The sequence below is a fragment of the Sphaerodactylus townsendi genome, linkage group LG02 (assembly GCF_021028975.2).
Source record: "Sphaerodactylus townsendi isolate TG3544 linkage group LG02, MPM_Stown_v2.3, whole genome shotgun sequence".
Lineage (NCBI taxonomy): Eukaryota > Metazoa > Chordata > Lepidosauria > Squamata > Sphaerodactylidae > Sphaerodactylus > Sphaerodactylus townsendi.
In genome coordinates this window covers 33435159-33449943 of record NC_059426.1, presented here as the reverse complement: position 1 = coordinate 33449943, position 14785 = coordinate 33435159, and the positions used below count along the sequence as shown (strand labels likewise).

General features: G+C 42.7%; 1 protein-coding gene across 2 annotated transcripts in view; it reads left to right on the top strand.

Annotated features, from left to right (window-relative positions):
- The window catches only part of SCN2A (sodium voltage-gated channel alpha subunit 2), a 135515-nt gene that overhangs the window by 107821 nt on the left and 12909 nt on the right, over window positions 1-14785 (top strand). For both annotated transcript variants that reach the window (XM_048483311.1, XM_048483312.1), the window contains exons 19-22: window positions 6454-6574; window positions 9921-10075; window positions 10969-11142; window positions 12723-12845. In XM_048483311.1, coding sequence (XP_048339268.1) covers window positions 6454-6574; window positions 9921-10075; window positions 10969-11142; window positions 12723-12845 — 573 coding nt within the window. The remainder of the gene's footprint in view (window positions 1-6453; window positions 6575-9920; window positions 10076-10968; window positions 11143-12722; window positions 12846-14785) is intronic.

Sequence of the window (14785 nt, the reverse complement as noted above, 5' to 3'; positions counted from 1 at the left end):
TCATAGGGACAGTACTTGTATGATACCCTGAGATTTTGGTGACAGTAGCTTTAAAAGTGCACCCTCCTGATCACCAAAAGTACCAGATTCTGTGCTCTGTGTTGGCTGGCTGAAAACCATTTGCAGCCAATGGGGAAATTTCTGTGGAGGAGGGCTGTGGAGTGCACATTTCTCATGGTAAACTCACGAAAACTTTCAGGGTGTCTTCAGGAGAGTCTCTTCGCTGACACCATCCAGGTTTAGTGACCGTTGCTCGGGGTTCAATGTTATGGGTAGGGTCCATCTTGCACTGCCCCATAGGCAAAGTTCCTCAAACCTGGATGGTGTCATCCAGAGACTCTCCCTGAACGTTATTGACTGTACCTTGATAAATGTGCACCTCACAGTCCTCCACCAGAAATTCCTATTGACAGCAATGCAGAAGTCACTGCAGAAAAAAGAATATTGGGCAAATTTTTGGGGTGCCTACAGAAGCGCTATTTTAGACATAACAGCACCAAAATATCAGGGTATCATCAGGAGACTGTCCTGATGACACCCCCCAAGCTTAGTGCAGTTTGGTTTTAGGGGCCAAAGTTATGGACCCACTCAAAATGGTAGCACACCATCTCCTTAGCTCCCATTGGAAACAATGGGGATAGGGCATCCTTTGAGGGTCCATAACTTTGGCCCCTAGACAACTGCACCAAACTTGGGGAGTGTCATCAGGACAGTCTCCTGATACCGAAATTCAGTGCCACTAGCTTTAAACATTCTGGTTTTCATGTTTCACAGCTCCTGCACATGAAGCCTGCTGGAGTGAAGTGGCCGGTGAAACCACTAAACAGCATTTTTAAAGCTAGTGACCTAAACTTTCAGGGTATCATCAGGAGACTGTCCTGATGATACCCCCACAATTCAGTGCAGTTTGGTTCAGGGAGCCAAAGTTATGGACTCTCAAAGGTGTAGCCCCATCCCTATCAGCTCCCATTGGAAACAATGGGGGATAGTTCACACCCTTTTGAGGGTCCATACCTGAACCAAACTGCACCAAACTTGGTGTTGGGCAACATCAGGACAGTCACCTGATGATACCCTGATAATTTGGTGCTGATACATCTCAAAATGCATTCCCTGCAGAGCACCCCCCACAAATTTGCCCAAGATTCTTTGTTCTGCAGTGACTTGGCTGTATTGCTGTCAATGAGGAATTTCTGGTAGAGGGCTGTGAGGTGCTGCACATTTCTGAAGGCAATATGGTCACAAACTTTCAGGGTATCTTCAGGGAGAGTCTCTGGATGACACCATCCGGGTTTGGGGAGGCCCTTTGCTTCAGGGGTTTGAATTCTATGGGACCCCAAGGGTGAGGCCCACAAATTAAAGTTCCCCAAACCTAGATGGTGTCATCCAGTCAATTTAATCCTGATTCCCTACATGAAAAAATGTGCACTCCACAGCCCTCTATCAGAAATTCTGTGAGCCAGCAAATGCAGCTAAGTCACTGCAGAACAAAGAATCTTGTGCAAATTTCTGGGGGGGGGTGCTACCCAGAAGTGCATTTGTAGATGTATTGGTACCAATATTTCAGTGTATCATCAGGAGACTGTCCTGATGATGCCCTCAGTTGGTACGGATTTGGGTTCAGGGGCCAAAGTTATGGACCCTCAAAGGGTGGCCTCATCTCCTTAGTTCCCATTGGAAAGAATTGGGGATAGGGACACCCCTTTGGGGGGGGTCCGCTAACTACGGCCCCCCCCTAGACCAAGCTGCACCAAACTTGGAAAGAGGCTAACGTATCAGGACAGTCTCCTGATGATACCTAATTACAGTTGCCGACTATGTTTAAAATGCGCCCCCCCTGCAGGCTTCAAAAGCAATGAAAAAAACAGCAAAAAATAAAAGCGCAATTAGGCTGGTGATCCGAGATCCCATGGATTCGACTCTGTTAGGATTCCGGACAGCTCAGATTTCGGCCCTGCTCAAGGTCGAGATCCGATCGAGATCAGAAGATGCAGATTGATGAAATCAAGATTCAGGACTGTCCGAGATCCTCCAGCCCTACTCACTATATGGATTCAATTCTGTAATGCGATGAACCCTGTTTCTGAATGCAGATTACTGTCACCAGATACTAGTGTCTTTGCTAGATTTGTGCAAACAGATGGCGTACAAATTCTGAAGGCATTACTTCTTCAAATTTAAGATTTTCTTCTGGTGGTGTGCAGAACAAAGTCATTTTAAATTAGTTTCCCTTCTTTGTCCTTTCAGTTCCGTGTTCTTTTTCTAGATCTCCCAGTCTCTCTCTCTCTCTCTCTCTCTCTCTCTCTAATTTCCATACCCTGGTGAGTTGCAAAATCACAGTATTTTATACAGTAAATATTAAATTGGGATGGTTGGCATGCTCTCTCTTTGATTAGCATTTTTTTGAATGGGCTTACATTTGAAAGAAGCTTGCAAGTGATATAAACGAAGTATGAATGAAGAAATGAGCTAAGTTTTTTTTAACAAGACCTTATTCAAAACATCATTCATTATGCTTCTTGCCTGCTTTCTACCAAAATTCTCAGATGAGTATGAACCCTCTGCTTTCAATCTTACCTTCTATTAAAAGGCTACATTTAAAATTGCTTCCCTCTTGTAATATTGCTGATTGAAAGTGTGACATAGCGACTGGCAAATCTGATGTGTGTAACATGAATAATACTACTTCAAAACTGTATGTGCACAATTGTACCCTCTCTTTTTTTATATATGTGAAGAACAGCAGGTGTTCACAACCAAAAGGACATTAAAATGTTACCCGATTGTGCAATTTCTTCTGCTAGCAATTCAGCCCCTGATGTACCTTATTTTGCCCCCAAATGGAACATGAAGGTTTGTACAGTGACTGAACAGTAATAAATTAGCCATCTCTTAATAAATGTGGCATAATTTTTATAGCATACAGCTAAGGGAAGCTTCCTTTATCAGCATATTTTCAGACGCTGTTTATGGTTAACATTTATTTAGAGAATTTACATTCTGTTTTGCAAAACTCTTTTTGAAATAGGAAAAAAATCAGTATTTTAAATATGGAGACTTTTTGACACGGTAAGTGTGTGGAGTTGAGAGGAAAGGATTTGCTACCCGCTTTGGCTTAAAACTTGCACTGCTTCAAAAACAGCTATTCAGATACAATATATTGGGGGGTACGTTGTAAATGTTTTAGATCCTTTCATGCTTAACACTATGAAATAACCATGTTCTACAACATTATAAGCAAAGGGGAAGGCAATTAGAATTGACAGTTGAACTGTTCAAAGCAGCTGTATCCTTTATGGAGTAAAATCATGGAGTTATGGAGTAAAGTCATATGGAGTAAAAGAATTTGCACCTTGGGACTATTCTGTCCTTTAGCTAGCAAACTATGGTGTATGCTACCATGCAGGTTTCTCTATATCGGTATTTTAGAACTATCTTCAGTCTACATATCCATCCTTGCCTTGTATCCAACTCTACCCAACAAATTTGCCAAGATTTCAATAGACTACACCCGTGGTGGCGAACCTATGGCACTCCAGATGTTCATGGACTACAATCTGGAGTACCATAGGTTCACCACCACAGCACTACACTGTGTTAATATATTATGTCAATATACAGAAGGGCACAGGGTCTGTCTCCTAGCCTTTGACCTGTGGTACCACTATTGCAAGAACAATATATTTATCACAACTATTCACGTACCTAAATGTTAAAACACACAAGTCTACCTCAGCAGAGTAGGCAGTATGGTCCATGTGTGGTCCTTCAGTACTTCCGTCATTTATTTTCTCTTGTGTCATAAGGACCATCTAGAAATTGACATGTTCAGTTCACTGAGCAACAGGAAGTACACAGCATACTGAAGCAGAGATGGGAGAGGCAACCACTCAATACTGGATTCATGATGTTGTGGAGGAAAACAGTCAACTACATATTTCCGCTGCACCCGCTCATTCCCATAGATACCACCAAGAATATGAAGAATTCAACCAACTGCATTTTAATAATACAATTTTGGCCATGCCAGATGTGGTTTCCATGCCTTCTTTGTACATCTACTGTATTAAGATGGAGGACTCATTTGTCACCCAGAAAATGCCCCAATAATACGCCAATGTACTGTCCCAACATCTTGTTTAACTCCATCAAACCATAACACAATGTTCATACTCCTCCAAATGGAAATGTTTCTGCCTTAATGTTTCTGCCTCCTATGTGAACTCTTTGGACTGCCCAGTTTGTTCAGTCCTGGAAAATGAGTCATCCTTACACAATTAGGGTCTCATAGTGTCCTGTTTGCATGTGTAACTGGTGACTGTATCTGACCATTCATTTCTTACTAGTTATTTATCATTTTTCAAGTCAATTGTTAAACCATTTTAAAAGGTTTGACAAGCCTTATCCTAAGCCTCTTCCACTTCGTAACTTTTAACGCTTTCTGCCATGATTGACGAAACATCTTTTTGAGCCTGTAGCAGTCTGTAACTTCTGTTTGTTATCATTGAAAACTGTTCCAAGTTGCCATAACCTCAGCTAGCTGCACAAGCGTTTTCTGTGGCTTTAGGGCCAGCCCTTCATTCTTTTAGTTTCACTGTGGTGGGATGATTTTTGGTCTTTCTTCCAAATCTTCTAATCCCCTTCCAGTTGAACCAAAACACAATTTTGCTGGTCTTCATAAAGAATATTTTCTTAAAAGCAGAGAAAATGCTTCATGCCCCAGATTTGTGCTGGGCTCTTGCCTTCTCTGACTGAATTTAGTAGATGCTCAAGTTTCCCATCAGTGTGACTAAATAGAGGACCACTTGAAGAACATCAGTTATAGATAAGCATCCTGTTCAAAGCAGGTACCTGTATGTTTACCTCAATGGGGCAAATAGTAGCTCTTGGAGCTCCATACTCGGAAGAAGCACTCTCTTATCTGGCTTGGCCATTTATATTAATACATCGCATGGATTCTTTTCAAAAATGCAACCTTTGCTTTGGTTCAGAAGTTTAATAGCAAATGAAAAACTCAGATTATAATCTGGTTAGCCAAATATGTTCCAGTCTTGGGAAACCTCATTGAATCAGTCAAGTGTGATTCTACTTTAAATGATGAAATTATGTTTACCCAAACTGTAAGAGGTTAGAAATGTCTGCTGCTGGTTTAAATTTGCAGAAATAGCTTGATGAAGAAGAAGGCCATGCCAAAGATTGAAAAAAAAATCCCCCAAAAGAGCAGTGGGAAGAAAAATTATTTCGTTCAGTTGTTAAGTCTGAATAATTTGAGATATTTAAAGAAAATAAATTGGAAAATAAGGTTTAAAAAACCAAATGGGACTGAAATTGTTTTTCATGCCTACAATCCTTATCAAAAAATAACGTCTACTGCTTTTGGTTTTTGTGTCAAATAAGCAATGATATTTTGTATTAGTGTGAAGTACATGTGATTCACCATCTGCTTACATCATTCCCCATGTAAAGAGAGCTACTTAGCAATGCAGCCATTTGACTGATGTTATACACTACATAGTAATAACATTGTACCAGGCTAGAGAATGCTATGATCAATACTACTTTTATTCACGATGGTACTCATATCTGTCTATGGTTATTCATGCTGTGCTCTATTCATTCCTCTTAATAGCAGCGGGAAAGAAGTTCCAAGTTTGGATGGTGTCTTTTATTTTTATTTTTAGTCGTTGATACGATACCTTTTTATTTTCTCCTTCAAAATAGGTTTTTACTGCATTTCAACTACTATGCTTTTTTAAAAAAAAATGCTTAAATCACTATTTATTCAAGGAGGACATGTATGTGTACCATGCAAGAATAAAAAGTAGTTTGGAAATGCACAGTCAGCTGTGCAAATGCATTGGCAAAAGAGAATGCAAAATAATTGCTCTTGCTCCAGAACTAATACGCTGCTTCCTTTTTTTGAAATTATAGACATTTTAAACGTACTTCTGCACTGATGAGTGTGTTTTCATGTCGATGAGGGCAAAAAGGGTTCAGTATGATTTTGCCAAAGTGCACCTCTTCTATCTGTGTTGGACATGAAAATACTTTGTTTGGCTTATAGTTGGTTTGGCCGTCATTGGTGGGGAAACACTGCAGTTCATGGTGCTCTCTATATGACATGATTTGAATAACCAGCCACATTCTACGTGAATAAAAATGGGTTTCAAAATTGTCTGTTCTGAGCATGGCTTAGTTCAGTAAAAAAAATTGTGGTTCCTTGTATGAACATGTTAAAATATTTGCATTGTGGTGAAGGCCCATGCAACTATGCTCTAATCACCTCACCTACAGAAAAAATGAAATTGGCATCTTCTATATACATTAGTAGTTCAGCTCTTCATTCTGGAGCTCTTGAATATATGTAGAGCATTTTGGAATGCATTAAATACATCCAACACTGTAACAAAAAAGACCGGCATTTGATACCTTTTCATGGGGCTTTACTTGCAGAAACTAAATGCATCTAGCTCATCTGAAGGCAGCACAGTTGATGTTGGAGTTCCCCAAATAGGAGAGCAACCAGAGGCCGAACCAGAAGAATCTCTTGAACCAGAAGCCTGTTTTACAGAAGGTGAGGATTGGAAGTGGATTTTTTTTTCTGCTCATCTGCTGTTTTGAACAAGATGTGAATCCAGTAGCACCTTAAACACCCACAAGAGTTAGAAGGGTATAAGCTTTTGGAAATCAAAGCTCCCTGCATGAGAGCGCTTTGACTCTCAGGCACTTTCCGCACTGCGGAAAGGGCTCCCCTGCAGCGGCAGGAATTCTGCCGGTGGAGGGGTGGGGGCCGTTCGCACGGGAGCGTGCAAGCGGCCCCCGCAGAGGCCGGCACGGGAGAGGCGGCTCCGCACGGAGCTGCCTCTTCCCCGTCCCCCCCCCCACTCACCTCGTAGGTCTGCGTCACCCTGCTGGACTCCTAAGTCCTGCCCACGCTGCCCTCCGACCTCCAGGGGTCGGAGGACAGCAAGGGAGGGTCTCAGCCATCCAGTAGAGTGACGCAGGATGACGAGGTGAGTGGGGGGGGGGGAACAGCGTGTTCCCGGCGGTGCCGTTCGCACCGCGCCAGCAGTAACACGCTGTTTTCCAAAAACCTCCCTCCAGGAGGGAGGTTTTTGGAGGCGGCCTGACGCCGCTCTGGGAGATGTGGAGGGGAGTCAGGTTGGCGCTGCTGCGTTTCAGTAGCGCCGCCTGTGCGAACGGCTCGCTGGGGACGGCGTTTTTGCCTGTGCGGAAAGGGCCTCAAAAGCGTGTGGGTATGTAAATTGCTATCAAGTCACAGCTGACATATGGTGACCCCATAGAGATGTTCAGAAGTAGTTTGCCATTGCCTGCCTCCATGTGGGCTGAGAGTTCTGAGAGAACTTTGATTGGCCCAGGGTGGCCAAGCAGGGTTCACGTGGAGGAAAGGGGAATCAAACCTGGTTCCTTAGATTAGAGTCCACTGCTCTTAACCACTACATCGCACTGGCTCTCAAAAGCTTGTGCGTGTGTGTAAAATGCCAGCAAGTCACAGCTGACCTATGGAGACCCGTGGTGGGGTTTTCAAGGCATTCAGAGGTGTTGTGCCATAACTTGCCTCTATATCATGACCCCTTTGAGACCTCCCATCCAAATACTTGCCAGGGCTGATCCTGCTTAGCTTCTGAGATCTAAGGAGATCAGGCTAGCCTGGGGCGATCGAAAGCTTACACCCAGGAAATCTTGTTAATCTTTGAAGTGCTACTAGAGTTGAATCTTGCTTTTCTACTGCAGACTAACATGGCTACCCACCTGAAACTGATTTTTATTTTATTTTTTGTTATTTTATTCATTAGATTTAATAGACCGCCTCATCCCCAGAGGGCTCCAGGCGGTTCACAGCACAAAACTAAAGAGCAGTCAATAAATAACTTAAATTACCACTAAAAACATTAAAATCAGTATGCAGCATAACATCCCCATATTAGCGGCACTCGGTCTTAAGGCTGGGAGGGACTGGCAGTGCCCCAGATGGAACCGATATAGGGCACTGCCAGAAATGACACTATGACAGGGCCTCACAAGGGGTCAGCCAATCCACGGCCGGCCTCACCAAAAGCCCGGTGGACCAGCTCAGTCTTACAGGCCCTGTGGGCCTGTAAGCATATCAGTTTTTTTGCCCAAAATTGGAATATCCAGAATGCAGGTGTACTTTATTTTCACATATATGTCTCAGAAACATTCCTGTGGAGGCAGTTCTTTTGGGGAAAGACCTGGCTTTCTGTTCCCCACATGTTCATATGGCTACATGCTGGCAGGGACTGATGGGATTTGTAGTCCATGAACATCTGGAGAGCCGCAGGTTGCAGACCCCTGGGCTACATTATTCCTAATGAGGTGAAATTATGAATGGAAAATTTTGCTCAAGGTTGCATTCATGTAGCACAATCAAAAATAATGTAAATGCATCAGGATCTGGACCAAATAAGATCCATTTGGAACATATTTCACTGTTTGAAGATGGGCAGCCCCATCCAAAGGGCCGGGCGCCCAGATGTGATGCCATGGCTACTTTGCTGCACTGTTCCCAAGGGGGTTTTCCCACAGTGTGGGGAGGCAAAAATCACAAAAAAGCCTCCCTGCAGCTGGAAAGCCTCCATTGGGCTTAATGAACTTACACTACCTTTTTGATGGTATAAGTCCAAAGTCCCGGGTGCCACTGTAACAGAGGCAACAGCTGGTGGAAGCCAACTCACATTGGGTTCTGCCCCGGCCATGCCTCTAGACTGCCTCCACTACAGTGGTGGGGTAACAGGGAAGCTGGTGTGGCACTCTGCACTGTTGTCGACCACCATGGAGGGCCATGGCAGCCACCTACCAGATGATCCACCTCCCTGCCAGGTCAAGTGCCCCAGAGAGGGCAAATTTTCTGGTCCCAGCAGTGAATTCTCCTTTCCCTTTTTTTGGATGGGGCTGTAAGTTGATGTGAGATGAGATGCAATACTGTTCATGAATGAGTTGGCATTTCTCCCCCCACCCTTCCTGTCCCAATAAAGAATTGTACTGCCTATATATATATAGATAGATAGATAGATAGATAGATAGATGATAGATAGATAGATAGATAGATAGATAGATAGATAGATAGATAGATAGATAGATAGATAGATAGATATAGATATAGATATAGATATAGATATAGATATAGATATAGATATAGATATAGATCAGGGGTAGGGAACCTGCGGCTCTCCAGATGTTCAGGAACTACAATTCCCATCGGCATGGCCAGATTGGCCAAGGAATAGGCCATATAGATATAGATATAGATATAGATATAGATATAGATATAGATATAGATATAGATATAGATATAGATATAGATATATATGGGGTCCCAAAACAACTTTCAGTATTGTTCTTTCCTCCTTGATATTGTTCTCATCTTCTGAGGTAGATTAGGCTGAGAGAGAGAGAGAGACTTTCTAATCCCAGGTAACCTAACATATTTCTTTGGCAGAGTAGAGATTCAAGCTGAGCCCCTGAAATTCTAGCCCTAACCATTATGCCTGGCTCTTCACTGTGTTTGTATTTTTATAGGCAACCTATTTAAAAAAATATATCTTACCCTAGACTTTTTTTGTTTTGTTTGGCCTTTCCTCTGTGATCCCTCCTCCCTATCCAGTATTTTAATAGTTGTTTTTATGTCTTTGCATGTACTTTGTTCTAATTTTCATTGTTTTAATTATGATATTTTAGGTTAGTTTTAATTATGTAAATATGTGGTTTTATTGTGTACGTTTAATTTGTTAGCCACGTTGGCAGCCTTTGCGAGGGCAGAAAGACTGGATATAAATTATGTAAAATAAAATAGACCAATGATAGAATAAATAATTCATTAACTGCTGCTTGAAAATCACGTTACCCTATTCTTACCTATCACATCCTTGTTTTGCCAGGCTGTGTGCGGAAGTTCAAATGCTGCCAAGTCAGCATAGAAGATGGGAAAGGGAAATTATGGTGGAACCTCCGGAAGACCTGCTACAAAATAGTAGAACATAATTGGTTTGAAACTTTTATTGTCTTCATGATTCTTCTCAGCAGCGGCGCTCTGGTAAATTGAAACATGGAACAATAATTAGTTTTGCAATGTGTTTCTTATCATGGGGAATTAGCATAGGAAGCAATCCAACACGTACAATTATCAAGCTTGCTGTGTGTATGTACATGCGTGAAGAAGAAGAGTTTGGATTTATACCCCGCCTTTTTCTCCTGTAAGGAAACTCAGGGCAGCTTCCTCTCCCCACAACAGACACCTTGTGAGATCAGTGGGGTGAGAGAGTTTCAAAGAACTGTGACTAGCCCAGCGGTTCTCAACCTGTGGGTCGTGACCAGTGGTGGGATTCAAATAATTTAACAACCGGTTCCGGTGGTGGGATTCAAATAATTTAACAACTGGTTGTTTACAAGCACCATTTTAACAACCGGTTCTGCCGAAGTGGTGCGAACCGGCTGAATCCCACCACTGGTCGTCACCCCTTTGGGGGTCAAGCGACCCTTTCACAGGGGTCACCTAAGACTCTCTGCATCAGTGTTCTCCAGCTGTAAAATGGATAAATGTTAGGGTTGGGGGTCACCACAACATGAGGAACTGTGTTAAAGGGTCACAGCATTGGGGAGGTTGAGAACCACTGGACTAGCCCAAGGCCACCCAGCAGGCTTCATGTGCAGGAGTGGGGAAACAAATCCAGTTCCTCATATAAGAGTGCGCCACTCTTGTGGAGGAGTGGGGAGTCAAACCTGTTTCTCCTGAGTAGAGTTCACCACTTTTAACCACTACACCACGCTAGCTCCCATATATACTTTTAACTATGTTTTTTAATTGGTTGCGTGATGTATTTTTGTTTTGCTGTTTCAATCTTTAGTCACCTTGGTGCCCCTGACTGGGTTGAAAATCAGAATGTAAATGCAAATACATAAATGAATAACATAGAACTTTATCTGCAGGCCTTTGAAGATATATATATTGAACAGCGCAAGACTATTAAGACCATGTTGGAATACGCTGACAAAGTCTTCACATACATCTTCATCCTAGAAATGCTTCTGAAATGGGTAGCCTATGGTTTTCAAATATATTTCACGAATGCCTGGTGCTGGCTGGATTTCCTTATTGTTGATGTATGTATTCTACTTTTAATATATACACATGAGATGTGCATAAAATTATTGCTGTTTCGTGCTGATGAGAAGTGATCAGAAAGGAAGTGCTCAAGCAAAATCAAAGAGTAACTTGGTCCAAATTTCTGTAATGGAATGCTTCAATATTAACAGAAGTAGATTATTTAACTGCTTGTGTAAACCACAGTTCTAGAAGATACATAGTAGATTCCAGCAGTGCAGAAATTTGGCATGGGCAGTGATTTTGTATCAGGGTTTCAACTGTGACAATGCAATATCCTTCTCAAACATGCTTTGGAGTGTGCAGGGTATAAACAGTGGTGGAATCCAAAAATTTTAATAACAGGTTCCGATGGTGGTGGGATTCAAACAGTGGCGCCGCTGCACACACGCCCCTCCAGTCCCTATTGGGCAGGGAGGTTGCTTTAGTAACCCCTTCTCGGCACTCAGAAAAAATTAGTAACTACTTCTAGAGAAGTGGTGAGAACTGGTTGGATCCCACCTCTGAGTATATCCCTTACACCAAGACACTACAGCAATTTATATAGAATGCCAAATATCTTGGAATAGCTTGCTAGTCCAGAAACTTGTATTTCTTCTTTCTTTGATCTAAATTTGTGTGTAAATTTAAAATTAAAGGTAAATTAAAGGTTCAAAATTATCCTGGGAAACAATTGGCAAGCATGGTAAGCATCTTTGGCCCCAATCTTAAATTAACATCAGCCCAGCTTGCCTGAAGTCAGAAACAAATGTTGACTTTTGCAGAAACATATCGGTAGTTGAGGAATTGTTGGACTTCTTGCATCCCAGTGTCCCTTTAAAGGGAGGCCTGCTGGACAGCTGATTGATAGTGGCTGGCCCTTTAATCGCCACCACCTGGAAATCATCTGCAAAGCTGCCTTAATTCAGGACAGGGAAGCCTGGAAACAGCATAAAGTTCAACCAAGAAGTCACTCATGATCATGCAGTTGCCTCACCTCTGCAGGGCTTTCAACAATCTTTCAACAGGAGACCACAAGGCCTGTACCAATGAGCACAGCTTTGCCCCGGATATGTTCCCTCTGCCCTCAGCCAGCTTACCTAGCTCTACCCTCCCACTTTCTCACACTGCTGTCCACGTCTTCCCCCTCACCCCTCCTTCCATGGAGACCACACTACAGCCTCATTGCACAGCTGAGAGCGACAAAGTAAGTGTTCCATGCATAATGGGACTAAAGTGAGACAATATGTGAGTAGGGCTGGTCTCAACTGGCCACATCCCTAAAACATATAGTACATGGACGTGTTCACAAAGGACAGGTGCTATGCTTGTGATGCTGTGCATATCAGATAATTTGGTTGAATTTTCTAGCTGGGCTTAATTTCTACCAGAGATATTCATTTACAGCTCCTCTTTCACAAAGTAATATATTTTTCATTATTCTAACCAGGTATTGCCAGGAGATGTCATTTAATAGACGCTTATTCTTGTTAAATATTTCTCCAAAGTTATAAAAAAAGCCTTTCTTGAGCAGTGAGGTGTGATGGATCTTTTACAAGTATGCCTACAACAAACGAGTTTCTTTCCTTTATTTATACAGGTCTCTTTAATTAGCTTAACAGCGAATGCCTTGGGCTACTCGGAACTTGGTGCAATTAAATCGCTGAGGACTTTAAGAGCTTTGAGACCTCTAAGAGCCTTATCAAGATTTGAAGGAATGAGGGTAAGAAAAAAAAATTAAGAGCCTGAAATAACGCACACATGAAATAAGAGCAACCATATAATTTCCTGCTAATATATTAAGAATTTGAGTTGTAAAAACCTCAAACCAAATTGCATCTCATCCAAGAATTTAATCAGTGGGTTCTGTGATAAGGGAGAGCACAAGGAGGATCCTCTCAGATGCATACAAAATGTCAGGTTCAAGCTGAGGGTGAAACTGACCGGAGAACAAAACAATCAGGTGGGAAACAGGAGGCCAGCAGCTATGCCCAAGAGGCTCATACCCAGGAGGCCCAGTGCCACCGGCGGGGATGAAACCCTAACCCTGCCCCACCCATTGACAGTTTATCATAAACCAAGATGTCATACCAAATTTTAGTAGCTGCTGCTGCTGCTACTACTTCCCAGTCAATTTTCACGTCTTTCCTGTATAGAAGAAGAAGAAGAAGAGTTTGGATTTATATCCCCCCTTTCTCTCCTGAAGGAGACTCAAAGGGGCTTACAATCTCCTTGCCCTTCCCCCCTCACAACAAACACCCTGTGAGGTGGGTGGGGCTGAGAGAGCTCCGAGAAGCTGTGACTAGCCCAAGGTCACCCAGCTGGCATGTGTGGGAGTGTACAGGCTAATCTGAATTCCCCAGATAAGCCTCCACAGCTCAGGTGGCAGAGCTGGGAATCAAACCCAGTTTCTCCAGATTAGATACACACGCTCTTAACCTCCTACGCCACTGCTGCTCCGGCAAACTGTCAAATAGCTCTGCAAACTGTCAAATTAATCCTAGAAGCTACTACAGGATGTTTTTTCCTGGTAGATTTTTTTTAAAACACATGGCCTGTACATGTGATTTAGAGGGCATGGTTGTTTGACAGTACATATATAATCAGTACAGTAAAGGTGCCTATGAGAAATGGAGGTTGCCAGTTAATAGAATTAGATTCTCTTTTCTCATGCAAAAAAAAATATCTCTGTTTTTGTGTCTTAATATTGTAGTTGATTGGCAATCCAATACTAGAGGCACATCTCATTTGAATCTGCCTTTCTTCTCTTTCAAGTCACCTAATTATCTCCAGCTTCTGGGTTAATATCTGCATAACATGCTTTCTGTGTTTTGCTTGTTGATGGTATATTGCTAGCCAGATTGAATGAGGCTGCACAGAGAGCAGAGAAGGGTGTCAGGCATGCTGGGTGGCCCTCCTCTTCTCTTTTGCCTCTGGGCTGAACATATCAGGGGATTTGAGGGCTATCTTGGGCAGCAAACCACCCTCGCCGCTCATCTTGGCTTGGTAGGCTACTGCCCCGCCAGTTCCATAATGGTCCACAGCAGTCTAAGGGTGCTGGTTTGACAGCAGGTCTTGTTGCATAAGACTCTTTCCTTGCTCACTCTCACCTGAACCCAAAGGAAGGTGCATTTGTGTGGATGACACCTGATAATTCAGGATGATGACATCCAAACAACTCCAACAGAATTTGTTGAGAAAGAAGTAGGGTACCTCCTTAAGCTTTCTCATATCCGAGCTGAATGTTCATTTTCTTACTACTCTGGAATCTTTACCCACGTAGCTTGAGGGAGAAAATGAGTCCAAACCAGTGGGTAGGAAAAGACAAAGGAGAGCAAGGTGCAATGTAGAGAGTTTATTTAGCTCTTCTAGGTTCCTATTCATTTCACAGTTTTCTGGGGGATTTCTGGGGGTTTTCTGGGGGATTTCTGGGGGTTTTCTGAAGAGATTTCTTGGCTCTCATCTTCAGCAATTGATTCAATCGTTCAGTTGTTCAAGATGGAAGCTGAGCAATCTCTGTAGAACATCCTCCGATGAAGCAAACTGTGAAACCCATAGGGGTCTAGAAGAGCTAAATAAACTCCGTACCATACACCTTGCTCTCCTTCGTCTTTTCATGCGCAGTATAGCTTGAGTCATGCTTCTTTCTTAACATCTCCCCCA